The sequence below is a fragment of the Lissotriton helveticus genome, chromosome 2_1 (genome assembly GCF_964261635.1).
Source record: "Lissotriton helveticus chromosome 2_1, aLisHel1.1, whole genome shotgun sequence".
Taxonomy (NCBI): Eukaryota; Metazoa; Chordata; class Amphibia; order Caudata; family Salamandridae; genus Lissotriton; species Lissotriton helveticus.
The window spans coordinates 23,762,210-23,778,540 of record NC_136059.1 but is presented as its reverse complement, the minus strand read 5'-3'; the positions used below and the strand labels follow the sequence as shown (position 1 = coordinate 23,778,540).

The window sequence follows — 16,331 nt, the reverse complement described above, 5'->3', positions numbered from 1 at the left end:
TGTCCATAATCGGGGTAGAGGCTTCAGTAAGCCACGTTTCCGTTAGAATGGCTAGGTCCAGTTCCCTAGCTAAGACGAGATCAGCGATGTTGGAGGAGTGTCTCTGGGCCGATCTGCAATTGAGTAGGATGCATTTGAGTTTGAGAGAGAGAAGGGTGGTCGAGCTTTCTAGTGTGAGGGGGACTTTTCTGAGGTTGTTAGGGACGGAACCTCTATTATTGAGTGTTGGGAGCCTCAGAGGGTTTGTAAGAATTATGGGTATGGGGATGTGTATGTTGGATAAGTGTTTTTCCGGACCTGGGCCATAAGAGCGCAGTAGAAAGCATAATTCACGGTCCGACAATGGGTTGAGGGCACGCCGGGGGCGGTGGGCGTTAGTGTGAACGGGGATAGTCGGCCAGCGCGGGTGTCGTTGGAGGCGAGGGTATGTAGGGAGGGTGCGTCGTTTGTAGGGTAGAGGGATGGTGGGAGATAGACTGAGCTGGGAGGAGAGAAGCTCTTTGATTGCGTGGACATCTTTTTTGATTTGTAGCATATCCTCTTTGACTTGCTGGAGGGTGGATAAAGTCTGGTCAGGGGGTGTATTGGGGATGGGGTTAGTGATGAGAGCCATTGGAGAATCGTTGAGTAGTGAGTTGGAGAGCAGGCAAAATAGCCTGAAGGGGCTACTCACGCCCCTGCAAGACTACCCCTCCATCCATGCCTCCAGTGTATAATCTGCTGACTGAGGATCATCTTGCCTTGCTCCGCGAGGAAGGGAAAACTCTTGGCCAGTGAAGCTATAGAGAGTGTTGGCCGGCTGGGCTATTTTCTGGTCCCAAAGAAACGGAAGCCTTCATCCTATCTTCGATTTCAGAGCCCTCAACTACTTCCTCTGAAAGAAGAAGTTCAAGATGCTCACCCTAGCTCAGGTCCTGTCAACCCTGGAGACTGGACGATATTCACGTCCTGCCTGTCCATCGTCGCTAGCTACGGTTTATGGTAGGCCTCAAGCACTTTGTTTGCCGTGCTCCCTTTCGGCTTCACCAGTGCCCTTCGGTGTTAACAAAGGTGATGGCGGTAGTTGCAGCCCATCTACGGAGATCAGGGGTTCCAGTCTTCCCTATCTCGACGACTGATTGTTGAAGGCAGGCTTGTTCTAAGCAGTCGTCTTCCACCTCCAGACTACAGCGAACGTCCTGCATTCACTAGGGTTCTCCTTCAACATGCTGAAGTCCCACCTGATTCCCTCTCAGATATTCCTTTTCATTGGAGGGGTTCTGGACACGGCGCAGTTTTGGGCCGTTCCTCCCGAACGGCTAGTCCAGGATATTCAGGCTATACCGATGTTTTAGCCTCTATCCTGGATTTCGGTCCGAATGACTCTGAGGCTGTTGGGCCTCGTGCCTCCTGCATCCTGCTGGTGGACCATGAAATGCGGCGCATGCGGGCTTTGCAGTGAGATCTGAAGTTTCAATGGGTGCAGCATTGAGGAAATCTCACCGACCTGGTTCAGATCTCGAGGGCACTGCGAGAGTCCTGCAGTGGTGGCTGACAAACCAAAATTGGTTCAGGGGCAGACCCCTCTCCCTTCCCCACCCAGATCTCGCAGTAGTGACTGATGTGTCTCTTCTGGGATGGGCGTTTATCTGGGGGAAGTGAAGATCAGAGGACTCTGGTCTCCAGTGGAAACCAAGTTCCATATCCACCTTTTGGAGTTTCAGGTAATCTGATTGGCTCTGAAAGTCTTTTTACCGTCCATGAAGAGAAGGCGTGTTCAGGGACAACACCACCGCTATGTGGTACTGGGGTTGTGGACTCGGTCTAGTGGCGCTGCGTCTCTGGACTTGGCAGGAACAGCAGGGCATTTCCCTGGCGGTTCAACCTCTGGCTGGTTGTCTGGATGCCAGAACAGACAAACTTGGCCGAAGGTGCCTTGCGGATCACAAGTGGCGTCTCCATCCAGAGGTGGTACAAGGTCTCTTTCAGAGGTGGGGAGCACCTTGGTAAGATATGTTGACCTCCTAGGCGACCGCGCAATGTCAGCAGTTTTGTGCATTGGCGTTTCCAAGGCGGCTCTCGCTCTGTGACGTTTTGGTCGCAAGTGGATCTCAGGCTTCCTGTACTCCTTTCCACTCAGACCACTCCTGCCCAGAGTGCTCAAGAAGAACAGGAGCTATCTGGCACAAGTCGTTCTTGTGGCTCCAGATTGAGCTCAGAGAGTTTGGTATCACGAGCTTCTAGCTATGAGCCTCGAGGCTGCAGCTTCGGGAGAATCTGTGGTTGCCGCAGCAGGGGAGGATACTACACCCAAACCTGTCCACTCTCTGACCTCCTCGCGTGGAGGTTGAGCGGCGACAGCTTTTGACCTTCCCCCCCAAAGTCTGCAAAGTTATTTTGGCAGCCAGGCATCCCTCTACGAAATCAATATACTCTTGCCGATGGAACAGATTTTTTTACATATTGTATAGAACGGCCTATTGACCCCTTATCTGCCTCTCTGTAAGATATTCTCCTGTTTAGCCTTTCCCTGGGCCAGCAGGGCTCTTCTTTGGGCACTTTGAAGGGCTAACGTTTGACCCTTTCAGCTTTTCTCCGGCTGCCAGATAAGCCTTCACTTTTCATGTCCCCTCTGGTGCGGAGGTTTTGAAGGGGTTAACCCATTTGTTTCCCCCTTCTCCTTTTCTTATGCCAAAGTGGGACCTTCATTTGATCCTTACCTTCTTGATGTGTGCACCATTTGGGAAGCTGCACAACTGCCCTCTACTGTTGCTCACTATCAAAGAGCCTTTTTATTGGCAATCACCTCTGCCAGGAGGGTGAGTGAACTGCAGGCACGGTCATCACAGCCTCCTTACCTGACAGTCTTTCCAGACAAAGTGGTACTAAGAACTAGGGCACCCTTTTTGCCAAAGGTGGTAACTTCCTTTACTCTGGGGCAGTTCGGTACTCAGCCCACTTACTACGCACTTCCGCACCCTTCCAAAGAAGAGGCGCATCTCCATCTTCTGGACCCAAAAAGAGCGTCGTCGTTCAACCTTGACCCCTCTAAGGAGCTCCAGGTGGATTACCAACTCTTTGCAGGGTAGGTTGGAGCAAAGCCGGGGCATGCTGTTCAGAAGAGGGCCAGCTCCCGTTGGGTTATCCTCTGTATAAATATGTTACCCCTTGGCAAAGAAGCAGCCTCCTGAAGGGGAGGGCACATTCCACCGGGGCGGAGGCAGCCACCACAGCCCTCCAGCGTGATTTCCAATGGCTGATATCTGCCAAGTGGCCACGTGGGCATCTCGGCACATGTTTGCCAGACACGCTTGCCTGGATTCTCAGGTTTGCAGTGCGGGCCTGTTTGGCCGCTCTGTTCTGCAGGATTTTCTGGTCTAAACTTTGTGTAATCCCAGCTCCTGGGGGAGGAATTGCTTGGGTATCTGTTCAAAGGTAAGGAATCTGCGGCTAGATGTCTGTATCAGATGCACAAGTTACGCCTTATCTGGTAGAGACATGGTCTAGCTGCAGATTCCGTACCAACCCCCCCATCCTCCCCCCACTGTGGAATTGTTAGTGTCAGGGCTGTTCCCCTTCAGAGCCCTAGCTGTCTTTTTAACACACCAAGGTCAGTCACTTCATGGTTCTGTGCTTCTGGCGTGGAAAGTCTCAAAGTGCTGACGTCAGCACACTGGAGTGGCGGGTATATTGACGACAATGTCACAGCAAACACGTCAACATCGTGCGGAGTCGACTGACACCACCTACCGTTGCGCAGAGGTATTGCTTAGAAAAATCTTCCGGATACAGCCATGGAGTTAACATGGGGGAGGCGGGGGTGGGGAGGGGGAGGGGGTGTCTGTCTTGGACATGTGCCTGGGGTCTGTGTGGGCGTCTCTCCATACATTCACCACGGAGTATAGTCTGCATAGTCAGATCTGCTGATTTGGGGTAGGGAGCCATCATTTTGCCTGTTCGGTCCTGCAGGACTTTCTCGTTAAATCCTTTCACAGAGCCATCTCCAACGAGATAATGCTTTGGTATCTATTCAGAAGGTGAGGAATACGCGTCTAGAACTTTCTATCTGAAGACCAAGTTACTTACCATTCAGTAATGCTCTTTCTGGTAGAGACTCTGTGATTGCAGGTTCCTCACCGACCCTCCCATCCCCACTGTTCTGTGGCTGGTCTCTCTCCTTTTACAAGATCTCAAGTCTAGGAATCTGCTTACTTTCACACAGATGTTCTTTGGGGGCGCTGCGCCTGGGGGGCGTGGCATGAAGCAGCTGAGGTCCGCGCATCCTGGAGCGCAACGGTGTCAGTGTAGAGCCTCATGGTGCCACCTACTGGCATGTAGAGGTACTGCTGAAAGGCTTCTGTATTCAGTCTGAAGCTTGGGGAATATTCAGAAGGTGAGGAATCTATGGCTCGATAGTCTCTACCAGGGTGTTAGCGAAGGTAAGTAACTTGTTTTGCAGACTTGCATATTGCCTTGTCCTTTTTTCATAGATCATAACCATCGCTTTCCAGTTTCTATCGTTCTGTACTTCTAGACTTCAAGGAACAAAGTGAGACTCATGAAGTAGCATTTTAGATTCTATATCCGTGAGGCATGTGGCTGTGGTCTTAAAGCGGATATTTTAGGAAAACCAAGATATTGCAAGTGTGAAAACCTATTCCAGGGTAGCCTGACTGCTGTAGGTGTTCACATGAAGGCCTTCTTCGCGTCTTAATGGCGAGACCTTCCCTAGGCCCTTGAAAAGCTTCCTTTACCAGCTTTGCCCTACTTTTGTCAGGTACGGAGTGGGTGGATCCTGAGGACCCAACGGTTATTGCAGAGAATGAACTGCTGGGCGCTGCAGCCGCCATCGAGGCAGCTGCCAAGAAACTGGAGCAGCTGAAACCCCGGGCAAAACCAAAGGTGAGTCTCCCGGTGCCACCTGTGACCTGCTGCTGCATGCTGTACCTCCCTTTGTGCCACGTGCAGCGTACTGCTCCTTTCTATGTGCTTCCTGCCGGGCCTCCTTCAGTGCCTCCTGCACCATGTTGTAGCTCCCTCTGTGCTTATGCTGCATGTTGTTCCTGTCTATGTGCTTCCTGCCGGGCCTCCTTCAGTGCCTCCTGCACCATGTTGTAGCTCCCTCTGTGCTTATGCTGCATGTTGTTCCAGTCTATGTGCTTCCTGCCGGGCCTCCTTCAGTGCCTCCTGCACCATGTTGTAGCTCCCTCTGTGCTTATGCTGCATGTTGTTCCTGTCTATGTGCTTCCTGCCGGGCCTCCATCAGTGCCTCCTGCACCATGTTGTAGCTGCCTCTGTGCTTATGCTGCATGTTGTTCCTGTCTGTGCTCCGTGCCGGGCCTCCTTCAGTGCCTCCTTCACCTTGATGTAGCTCCCTCTGTGCTTATGCTGCATGTTGTTCCTGTCTGTGCTTCCTGCCGGGCCTCCTTCAGTGCCTCCTGCACCATGTTGTAGCTCCCTCTGTGCTTATGCTGCATGTTGTTCCTGTCTGTGCTTCCTGCCGGGCCTCCTTCAGTGCCTCCTGCACCATGTTGTAGCTCCCTCTGTGCTTATGCTGCATGTTGTTCCTGTCTATGTGCTTCCTGCCGGGCCTCCTTCAGTGCCTCCTGCACCATGATGTAGCTGCCTCTGTGCTTATGCTGCATGTTGTTCCTGTCTGTGCTCCGTGCCGGGCCTCCATCAGTGCCTCCTGCACCATGTTGTAGCTGCCTCTGTGCTTATACTGCATGTTGTTCCTGTCTGTGCTCCGTGCCGGGCCTCCTTCACTGCCTCCTGCACCATGTTGTAGCTCCCTCTGTGCTTATACTGCATGTTGTTCCTGTCTGTGCTCCGTGCCGGGCCTCCTTCACTGCCTCCTGCACCATGTTGTAGCTCCCTCTGTGCCTATGCAGCCTGCTGTTCCTGTCTATGTGCTTCCTGCCGGGCCTCCTTCAGTGCCTCCTGCACCATGTTGTAGCTCCCTCTGTGCTTATGCTGCATGTTGTTCCTGTCTATGTGCTTCCTGCCAGGCCTCCTTCAGTGCCTCCTTCACCTTGCTGTAGCTCCCTCTGTGCTTATGCTGCATGTTGTTCCTGTCTATGTGCTTCCTGCCAGGCCTCCTTCAGTGCCTCCTTCACCTTGCTGTAGCTCCCTCTGTGCTTATGCTGCATGTTGTTCCTGTCTATGTGCTTCCTGCCAGGCCTCCTTCAGTGCCTCCTTCACCTTGATGTAGCTCCCTCTGTGCTTATGCTGCATGTTGTTCCTGTCTATGTGCTTCCTGCCTAGCCTTCTTCAGTGCCTCCTTCACCTTGATGTAGCTCCCTCTGTGCTTATGCTGCATGTTGTTCCAGTCTATGTGCTTCCTGCCTAGCCTCCTTCAGTGCCTACTGCACCAGGATGTAGCTCCCTCTGTGCTTATGCAGCATGTTGTTCCTGTCTATGTGCTTCCTGCCTAGCCTTCTTCAGTGCCTCCTTCACCTTGATGTAGCTCCCTCTGTGCTTATGCAGCATGTTGTTCCTGTCTATGTGCTTCCTGCCTAGCCTTCTTCAGTGCCTCCTTCACCTTGATGTAGCTCCCTCTGTGCTTATGCAGCATGTTGTTCCAGTCTATGTGCTTCCTGCCTAGCCTTCTTCAGTGCCTCCTGCACCTTGATGTAGCTCCCTCTGTGCTTTTGCAGCATGTTGTTCCTGTCTGTGCTCCGTGCCGGGCCTCCTTCAGTGCCTCCTTCACCTTGATGTAGCTCCCTCTGTGCTTATGCAGCATGTTGTTCCTGTCTATGTGCTGCCTGCCTAGCCTTCTTCAGTGTCTACTGCACCATGTTGTAGCTCCCTCTGTGCTTATGCTGCATGTTGTTCCTGTCTATGTGCTTCCTGCCAGGCCTCCTTCAGTGCCTCCTTCACCTTGATGTAGCTCCCTCTGTGCTTATGCTGCATGTTGTTCCTGTCTGTGCTCCGTGCCGGGCCTCCTTCAGTGCCTCCTTCACCTTGATGTAGCTCCCTCTGTGCTTATGCTGCATGTTGTTCCTGTCTGTGCTCCGTGCCGGGCCTCCTTCAGTGCCTCCTGCACCATGTTGTAGCTGCCTCTGTGCTTATGCTGCATGTTGTTCCTGTCTGTGCTCCGTGCCGGGCCTCCTTCAGTGCCTCCTGCACCATGTTGTAGCTGCCTCTGTGCTTATGCTGCATGTTGTTCCTGTCTGTGCTCCGTGCCGGGCCTCCTTCAGTGCCTCCTGCACCATGTTGTAGCTCCCTCTGTGCTTATGCTGCATGTTGTTCCTGTCTGTGCTCCGTGCCGGGCCTCCTTCAGTGCCTCCTGCACCATGTTGTAGCTGCCTCTGTGCTTATGCAGCATGTTGTTCCTGTCTGTGCTCCGTGCCGGGCCTCCTTCAGTGCCTCCTGCACCATGTTGTAGCTGCCTCTGTGCTTATGCTGCATGTTGTTCCTGTCTGTGCTCCGTGCCGGGCCTCCTTCAGTGCCTCCTGCACCATGTTGTAGCTCCCTCTGTGCTTATGCTGCATGTTGTTCCTGTCTGTGCTCCGTGCCGGGCCTCCTTCAGTGCCTCCTGCACCATGATGTAGGTCGCTTTGTACCAGCTGCATCATCCTTTGCCTTTTCTGATGGTCCTTTCCGTATCTTTCCCACACCCCAACCAAACCCTGCCTTCCTGTCCATCAGCTGTACAAATCTGGTCATGCCTCTGGGGTCTCAGTCACGCTGGGCCTCGCTCTGTTCCCATTGCACCACAGGGCACCTACAATTTAAACTTGGCTATAAATTGGGGACACCTTCATCATACTGTCCCTTCCACTTTAGTACCTTCACCTTGCTTTCTTGTTACCACTGTTGTGCCTGCTTTTCAACCAACACCATACAGTCCCTTACTCTCTCCCACCTGTACTATGCCTTGCCTTCCTCTTTCCCAGCTGAACCATGCTGGGCCTTCATTTGGTAACTTACCAGGTGGGTTTTGCAGATAGTCAGATAGGGCTACTATCTCCCCTTTGAGACGACCCCTCCATCCATGCCACCTACATTCCATCGCATGTCGGAGGATCACGTGGCCCTTCTCCAGCAGGAAGTTATGGCTCTCTTGGCCAAGGGAGCCACCAAAAGGGTTTCTGTTCCACAAGTAGGTCGCACTTGCTACTCCCACTTACTTTCTGGTGCCCCAGAAGGACAAAGGCCTGCGTCCTATCTTAGATCTCAGGGTATTCAACCGCTCCTCGGAAGGAGAAGTTCAAGGTGTTGAAATTGGCTCGGGTTCCATCTGCTCTTGACCCTGGAGACTGGATGGTAGTGTTGAACTTTCGGGACACCTATATCCACATCCCCATCCTGCCGGCCACAGGCGTTACCTACTGTTCACGGTAGGCCGCGATCATTTTTAGTTTACTGTACTCCCCTTTGACCTTACCAGCGCCCCCGGGTGTTCCAAAAGTGATGGCGGTGGTCGCAGCTCATCTGCGCAGATCAGGGGTTCCAGCTATCCCCTATCTTGACGTCTGGCTGTTGAAGGTGGGCTCGCCCCAGGCTGTCTCCCACCTCCAGACTATGGCGGACCTCCTGCACTTACTGGGGTTCACTATCAACGTGCCGAAGTCACAACTGATTCCCTCTCAGGAGCTCCTTTTCATCGGAGCGGTTCTGGATACAGTGCAGTTTCGGGCTTATCCTCCCAAACAGCGAGTTTGGGCTATGATTCCGATCTTTCAGGCTCTATCCCGGGTCTCGGTCAGGATGACCCTGATGCTGCTGGGCCTCATGGCCTCTTGCATCCTGCTGGTGGATTATGCCAGGTGGCATATGCGGGCGCAGCAGTGGGACCTGAAGTTCCAGTGGGCGCAGCATCAGGGGAATCTTTCGGTTTGCGTCCAGATCTCGGAGGGCACTGCATGCCAATTTCAGTGGTGGCACACAAACCAGGATTGGGTAACGGCAGATCCCTCTCCCTTCCCTAACCAGAGTTCACAGTGGTGACAGATGCATCGCTTCTGGGGTGGGACGGCCACATGAGAAAGGCAGAGATCAGTGGCTTCTGGTGCCCAGCGGAGTCCAGGCTCCACATCAACCTTCTGGAGCTTCAGGCGATTCGTCTTGCACAAAAGGCATTCCTTCCCTCTGTCCGGGGAAGAGTAGTGTTCATGGACAACACCACCGCCATGTGGTACTACAACAAACAGGGCGGGTGGGGTCGTGGACCCTAAGTCAAAAGGCTCTCCGCCTTTGGACACGGCTGGAACATCACAGTATATCCCTGGTGGTTCAACGCCTGACAGGTTCACTCAACGCCAGGACGGACGAACTTTGCCGCAGGTGCTTGATGGATCATGAATGGCATCTTCACTCGGAGGTGGTGCAAGGTCTCTTGGTTAGATCTATTCGCCACCGAAGAGAACGCGCAATGTCCGCAATTCTGCGTGTTGCAATTTCCAAGGCGGCACTCCCTAGGCAAAGCTTCTTGTCGAGAGTGGAGTTGTGGTCTTCTATGTGCCTTTCCACCTCCACCTCTACCTCTTCTGCCCTGAGAGCTGAAGAAGATAAAGCTCAACCAGGCACAAGTCAATTTTGTGGCTCCGGATTGGGCATGAAGATTCTGGTATCCCGAGCTCTTGATCATGGCCATCGATCCTACGATCAGACTGCCAGTTCGGGAGGATCTTCTGCCGCAGCAGCAGGGGACGGTCCTCCACCCAAACCTGTCCAGCCTCCACCTCCTTGCGTAGAGATTAAGCGGCAGCAGTTCACTGCTTTCAACCTTCCTCCCGAAGTCTGTAACGTTCTCTTGGCAGCCAGGCGTCCAGCCACCAAAACAGTATACGCCTGTAGATGGGACAAATTTGTGGCATGGTGCACAGCAAAGTCTGTGGATCCCCTTTCTGCCCCTCTTTCAAAGGTTCTCTTCTTCATTCTTTCTTTGGCCCAGCATGGCTCTACTCTGGGCACTCTCAAAAGCTATCTTTCGGCCATTTCAGCCTTTCTTTGTCTTCCTGATCAGCCTTCTCTTTCCAGGTCCCCTATTGTAAATCGCTTCCTTAAGGGCATTACTCACCTTTTTCCGCATATTGCTTCGTAATGCCCCAGTGGGACTTGAACCTTGTTCTGACTTACCTTATGTGCGCTCCTTTCGAGCCGCTACATAATTGTCCTCTCAGACTTTTGCCCCTCAAAACTGCCTTTCTGGTTGCCATCACCTCTGCTCACTGGCAGTTCATCTGGACAAGGTTGTCCTTCGCACCTGGCCTTCCTTTCTTCCCAAAGTGGTTACCTATTATATAACCCCACCCCCATGTGCCTTGTTTCCTTCAATGTCATGCTATCCATGCCTGCTGTGTCACTTTACCTGGGCAATAGGTAGTAAAGCTGTTGTTGTTGTAGTGTATTCTGGTTTATTGTGCTCCCTTCAACCCCCCACTAGACTGCTTCAACCCTTTCTCACCCTCAATGTTCGCTCGCAGAGCGTTACCTCTTTCTGATTAATACATCGTAGCGCTAGTGTGTGCATCGCTATTCTTTGCTGCAAGGGTTTTTAACCTGACATATTTTTAAAACTTATTTGTAAAAACTGTGATTTTATATTGCTGTTACCCCTGCCATTCGTCGCGCTGACTCCCCGGTCCACCGCAGCAAATTGATGCTGTTTGTGTGGAGGGAGGAATAGCGCCTGCACTTCCTGGTAGCTCCTCGGTGGGCGGCCATCTTTCGAGGGTGACGGTCTAGTCTCCCCTCACCTCCCAATCTACATCATACCTGTCCACTCGCGCAGCGGTGACGCGCAGCGGGAGCGCCATAGACGCGCCGAAGAGGCGCCAAAGAGAAGCCAGTCTGCGCCAGTCCGCGTCCAGACGCTTCTAGACGCCTCCAGCTATATTCCTGTGCGGATAACATGGTAGGAAATCGCTTTACTTATAGTTTTTCCTCCCTTCGCTCCCTACGACCCGTCATCAGCTCTTTATGTCTCCACTCGATTCATCCCACTGATTCCAGGTCCCACTGTCCATCATGTGGCTGGAGTATGTCTCCCTCTTGTACCGAGAATTCTTACTCCCCACACAAATGGAGAATGTTCCTCCTTAATTGTCGGTCTCTACCGAAACATCACACTGAACTGTCCACGTTGATAGAAGAGCTCAATCCTGAGGCTCTCTTCTTGACAGAAACATGGCTTCAGCTAGAAAGAGATCCGACTACAGTGTGGGCCACTCCCCAAGCCTACACTCTCAAACGTCTGGACCGCCAAATAGGTAGAGGCGGTGGACTGGCCATTATCTATAGAGATAGCTATAAATGTCGTATCATCTCATCCACTACATCAGCTTGCGAAAGCCTTCATTTTTCTTTAGAACTCTCTCCTACCACCACATTTTCCGGCATCTTAGGTTACCGACCACCTGGCGCTCCCAACAATTTTGTCTCTAATATGACAGACATTGCCGCCAATGCCGTGCTCTCCTCGGCAAACTTCACCTTGCTAGGTGATTTTAATCTACACCTGGTTGACCCTTGTGATACATCAGCCAATAGTCTTCGATCCAACCTTCAGGCTATTGACCTATGCCTAAAAGGCTTTCTTGCGACACACATGAAGGGACACCTCTTAGATCATATCTATAGTAATATAGACAGTCTCATAGTTGAGACTCCTATTTTACTACCCTGGACTGACCATTTTTTAATACCCTTTACTTGGCCTATAAGTCCACCCCCTACCCCCCAAAATTCCAATAAGCATTGGGGAAGGAAATGGGCATCGCTGTCGCTCCCTGATTGGGAATTGGCTCTCACCAAACACCTTCCTCAGAGGGCGAACAATCCCAACATTGCCACGATTAACTTTGATAACTGGATTTCCTGCACCCTGGATCAAGTCCTTCCGAAGATCCCCCTGAAATCAATAATTAGACCCAAAGTTGCTCCGTGGTATGTGCCCGCCCTCAGAACAGCGAAGCAAGCCTGTCGCAAACTGGAGAGAGCCTGGAGGAAGGACTGCTCGCCACATAGGAAGGCTGAATATAGAGCGGCAATAAAGCTCTACAAAAGTGAAATAAAAGCTGCACAATCTCACTTTTATGATTTAAAGATTAATTTGGCCGCTAATGCTCCCAAGGAAATTTTTAAAATAGTAAAATCTCTAGTCTCTCCCTCCCTTGAGCGCCCATCATTAGACGGCGCACAAACCCGCTGTAACGACCTCGCCATTTTTTTCCCCAGAAAATCCAGACCATTTACTCTTCATTTACCATTGGTAATAATGATACACAACCTACTGTCCCTCCTGTTCCTGATCATCCCATCCCCTGTCTGCTTGATAAATTTCCACTTCTTGACCCCACTGCATTAGACAGGCTGATTCCTAAGATCACCTCGGGATCTCCTAATGACCAGGCTCCCCCTCAGACTCTCATTAGGGTTATCGACGTTATTCGTCCGGTCATTCTTGATATCCTTAATGCTTCCATCACCTCTAAATCTGTTCCACCCCCATGGAAGTGTGCGATGGTGAAAGCTTTATTGAAAAAGCCTACATTGGACCAGAACAACTTGGCCAACTATCGCCCTATTTCTTTACTTCCATGGATGAGCAAACTGCTTGAGAGGCACGTGAATAACATCTTAGTGGACTTTCTAGAGTCCAACAGTCTGCTCCGTGCCTCCCAGACAGGGTTCCGCCCTAAGCACGGAACTGAAACCGCTCTTTTGGCGGTGACGGAAGAAGTTAGAGCGGTGCTAGACCGGGGAGGAAAGGCCGCCATAATATTACTCGACCTCAGCGCCGCGTTCGACACGGTCAGCCATGCTATATTGCTACAGCGATTGAATGGTTTGGGCGTGTCGGGCGTGGCCCTGGAATGGCTAACCTCCTTCCTGGATGAACGGTTCTTCCAGGTGTTCGAGGGTGAGACAGTCTCCCCAAAGCATCCACTTAGGTGTGGGGTACCACAGGGCTCCTCCCTAAGCCCCACCCTTTTTATCGCCTACATGGAACCCCTAGAAAGGATAGTCCATCCCTTTGGTGTGCGTATTGTTACCTACGCCGACGATACCCAATTGGTGGTCTCTCTTGACCACTCTGAGGGATCGTCTACCACCTTAGGTCCCTGTCTAGAGGCTGTTGCCAGGTGGATGCAATCCTCCTGTCTTAAACTCAATGGGGAGAAAACAGACATTATGCTGTTGGGCAACCCTCCTCCTTCTGCCCTAGCATCCATCTGGCCCCCATGTCTCGGCCCGCCCCCCCCTCCCAAACCCCAGATAAAGAGCCTTGGAATCTGGCTGGACAAATCGCTTGATTTTTCGGTCCAAGCCACTAAAACGGCCTCTACATGTATGGGGCTGATGAAAATGCTTTGTAAGGTGCTCCCTTTGCTCCCATTCCAGGCCGGGAGGATCTTGGTCCAGGCCTTGATACTCTCCCGCCTGGATTATGGGAATGCCCTTTACATGGGAGTCCCGGTAGCAGTGACCCACAGGCTCCAAGTCATCCAAAACTGTGCTGTCCGACTACTGTATAACATCCCTCGCTGGCAGTCAGCCAAGAAAGCGCTGAAAGAACTTCACTGGCTCCCAGTAGCGGCCAGAGTACAGTTTAAGGCCATTTGTATTGTGCACAAATCTTTCCATCGCACCGGCCCGGCAATCCTGCACCCCATGGCCACGCCTTATGTACCTTCCAGAGCCTTGCGCTCTAGTTCCCTACAGCTTGCAACTACTACTAAAATTACCAAAGCTCGTTGGGGCGGTCGCTCTTTCTCCCATACTGCGACCAGGCTCTGGAACTCTCTTCCCCTCTCCCTCCGAGAGATTAATAACCATACGTCCTTTAGAAAGGCTTTAAAAACGCACTTCTTTGCTAAAGCGTGTTGATTCACCCGGAGTTCGCCACAAGTTATCAGTCATAAGCGCTGCGAGGCCTCCGGGTAGTCACGCGCTATATAAGTGCAATTTTTCATTTAATTTAATTTCTTCCTTAGATAGTTTGAGCCTGTGACGGTCCATTCATAACATCATACATGGAAATGTGGTAAGAGGCAGTCGCTGGGTCCTCTTCCCAACACTTTAAAGGTGAGACCCATCAACAGGCACTCCGTAGCTGCATGCTGCCACAGGCTAGATGTATTTCTACTTTCTGTTTGTAGGCATTTTCTTCTCCAACATGTTACATTGCACAGTTCCAACATGCTTGGTAAAGGCATCTGCATCGGCCCCTAGCACGCCCCCACCCCGGAGACCGGCATAGAAAACCTCACCCTGCTCTCAGGGGCCCTAGCACGCCACAACCCCAGAGACAAGCATAGAAAGCCTCACCCTGCTCTCAAGGTTCTCACTTCCATCACATTGTCGTTTCAGCAAGCTGACGAGAGCCTGAACTTCGAGGAGCAGATCCTGGAGGCAGCGAAGTCCATTGCTGCCGCCACGAGTGCGCTGGTGAAGGCGGCCTCCGCCGCGCAGAGAGAGCTGGTGGCGCAAGGCAAGGTGAGCAGGTCCTCTGGCGACTAGCCGCGGCCACTCAAAGAGCTGTTGAGCATGGCCGGGGATGTCCCCAATGGTTGGGTGCTGTGAAGTGCAAGAAGAGTGTGTGCACTTCAGAGAGGCGGGAGGGTGGCCCAGACAGGCGGGAGAGCGGGTGGCCCAGACAGGCGGGAGAGAGGGTGGCGGGAGAGAGGGTGGCCCAGAGTGGCGGGAGAGAGGGTGGCCCAGAGTGGCGGGAGAGAGGGTGGCCCAGAGTGGCGGGAGAGAGGGTGGCCCAGAGTGGCGGGAGAGAGGGTGGCCCAAAGTGGCGGGAGAGAGGGTGGCGGGAGAGAGAGGGTGGCCCAGAGTGGCGGGAGAGAGAGGGTGGCCCAGAGTGGCGGGAGAGAGGGTGACCCAGAGTGGCGGGAGAGAGGGCGGGCCAGAGTGGCGGGAGAAAGGGCGGGCCAGAGTGGCGGGAGAGAGGGCGGGCCAGAGTGGCGGGAGAAAGGGCGGGCCAGAGTGGCGGGAGAGAGGGCGGGCCAGAGTGGTGGGAGAGAGGGCGGGCCAGAGTGGTGGGAGAGAGGGCGGGCCAGAGTGGCGGGAGAGAGGGCGGGCCAGAGTGGCGGGAGAGAGGGCGGCCCAGAGTGGCGAGAGAGAGGGCGGCCCAGAGAGGCGAGAGAGAGGGCGGCCCAGAGAGGCGAGAGAGAGGGCGGCCCAGAGAGGCGAGAGAGAGGGCGGCCCAGAGTGGCGGGAGAGAGGGCGGCCCAGAGTGGCGGGAGAGAGGGCGGCCCAGAGTGGCGGGAGAGAGGGCGGCCCAGAGTGGCGGGAGAGAGGGCGGCCCAGAGTGGCGGGAGAGAGGGCGGCCCAGAGTGGCGGGAGAGAGGGCGGCCCAGAGTGGCGGGAGAGAGGGCGGCCCAGAGTGGCGGGAGAGAGGGCGGGAGAGAGGGCGGCCCAGAGTGGCGAGAGAGAGGGCGGCCCAGAGTGGCGAGAGAGAGGGCGGCCCAGAGTGGCGAGAGAGAGGGCGGCCCAGAGTGGCGAGAGAGTGGGCGGCCCAGAGTGGCGAGAGAGAGGGCGGCCCAGAGTGGCGAGAGAGAGGGCGGCCCAGAGTGGCGAGAGAGAGGGCGGCCCAGAGTGGCGAGAGAGAGGGCGGCCCAGAGTGGCGAGAGAGAGGATGGCCCAGAGTGGCGAGAGAGAGGATGGCCCAGAGTGGCGGGAGAGAGGGCGGCCCAGAGTGGCGAGAGGGAGGATGGCCCAGAGTGGCGGGAGAGAGGGCGGCCCAGAGTGGCGGGAGAGAGGGCGGCCCAGAGTGGCGAGAGGGAGGATGGCCCAGAGTGGCGAGCAGGAGGGCCAGAGTGGCGGGAGGGTGTCCCAGGTTGATGAGGCCTGTGATTGTCTGAGGGATCCGAGTACAACCAGTATGAGGTGTGCTGTAAGGCAGCAAAGGTGGAACGCAGCTGTTGCCAAATGAATTGAGATTTAATGGCTGCCACATAAACGTCACTTTGCTTTATTTTGCATATCCAGGTGGGTGCAATCCCTGCCAATGCGGTGGATGACGGCCAGTGGTCCCAAGGCCTCATTTCTGCTGTAAGTACCAGTACTAAATCCTACTTCGACATGAACTGATGCTTGAAGTTATTTCTTGTTTACCCCACTCACAAACTCTGAGCTCTCCTGCTCTTTCTCGCCCACTCCTCTCAGGCCCGGATGGTGGCTGCAGCTACAAACAACCTATGCGAAGCTGCAAATGCTTGTGTGCAGGGCCATGCCAGCAACGAGAAGCTGATTTCCTCTGCCAAGCAGGTGGCAGCTTCTACTGCCCAGCTCCTGGTGGCATGTAAGGTGAAGGCAGACCAGGACTCTGAGGCCATGAAGCGGCTACAGGTGAGTGATGCCCCCTCGCTTAGGTGTATCAGTCATCAGAAATTGCC

General features: G+C 53.7%; 1 protein-coding gene across 3 annotated transcripts in view; it reads left to right on the top strand.

The window, feature by feature from the left end:
* Positions 1 to 16,331, top strand: part of TLN1 (talin 1) — a 750,278-nt gene that overhangs the window by 690,979 nt on the left and 42,968 nt on the right. For 2 of the 3 annotated variants that reach the window (XM_078674420.1, XM_078674419.1), the window contains 4 exons: positions 4,757 to 4,881; positions 14,299 to 14,424; positions 15,925 to 15,987; positions 16,102 to 16,284. In XM_078674420.1, coding sequence (XP_078530546.1) covers positions 4,757 to 4,881; positions 14,299 to 14,424; positions 15,925 to 15,987; positions 16,102 to 16,284 — 497 coding nt within the window. The remainder of the gene's footprint in view (positions 1 to 4,756; positions 4,882 to 14,298; positions 14,425 to 15,924; positions 15,988 to 16,101; positions 16,285 to 16,331) is intronic. The other variant, XM_078674421.1, reaches the window with a different exon arrangement.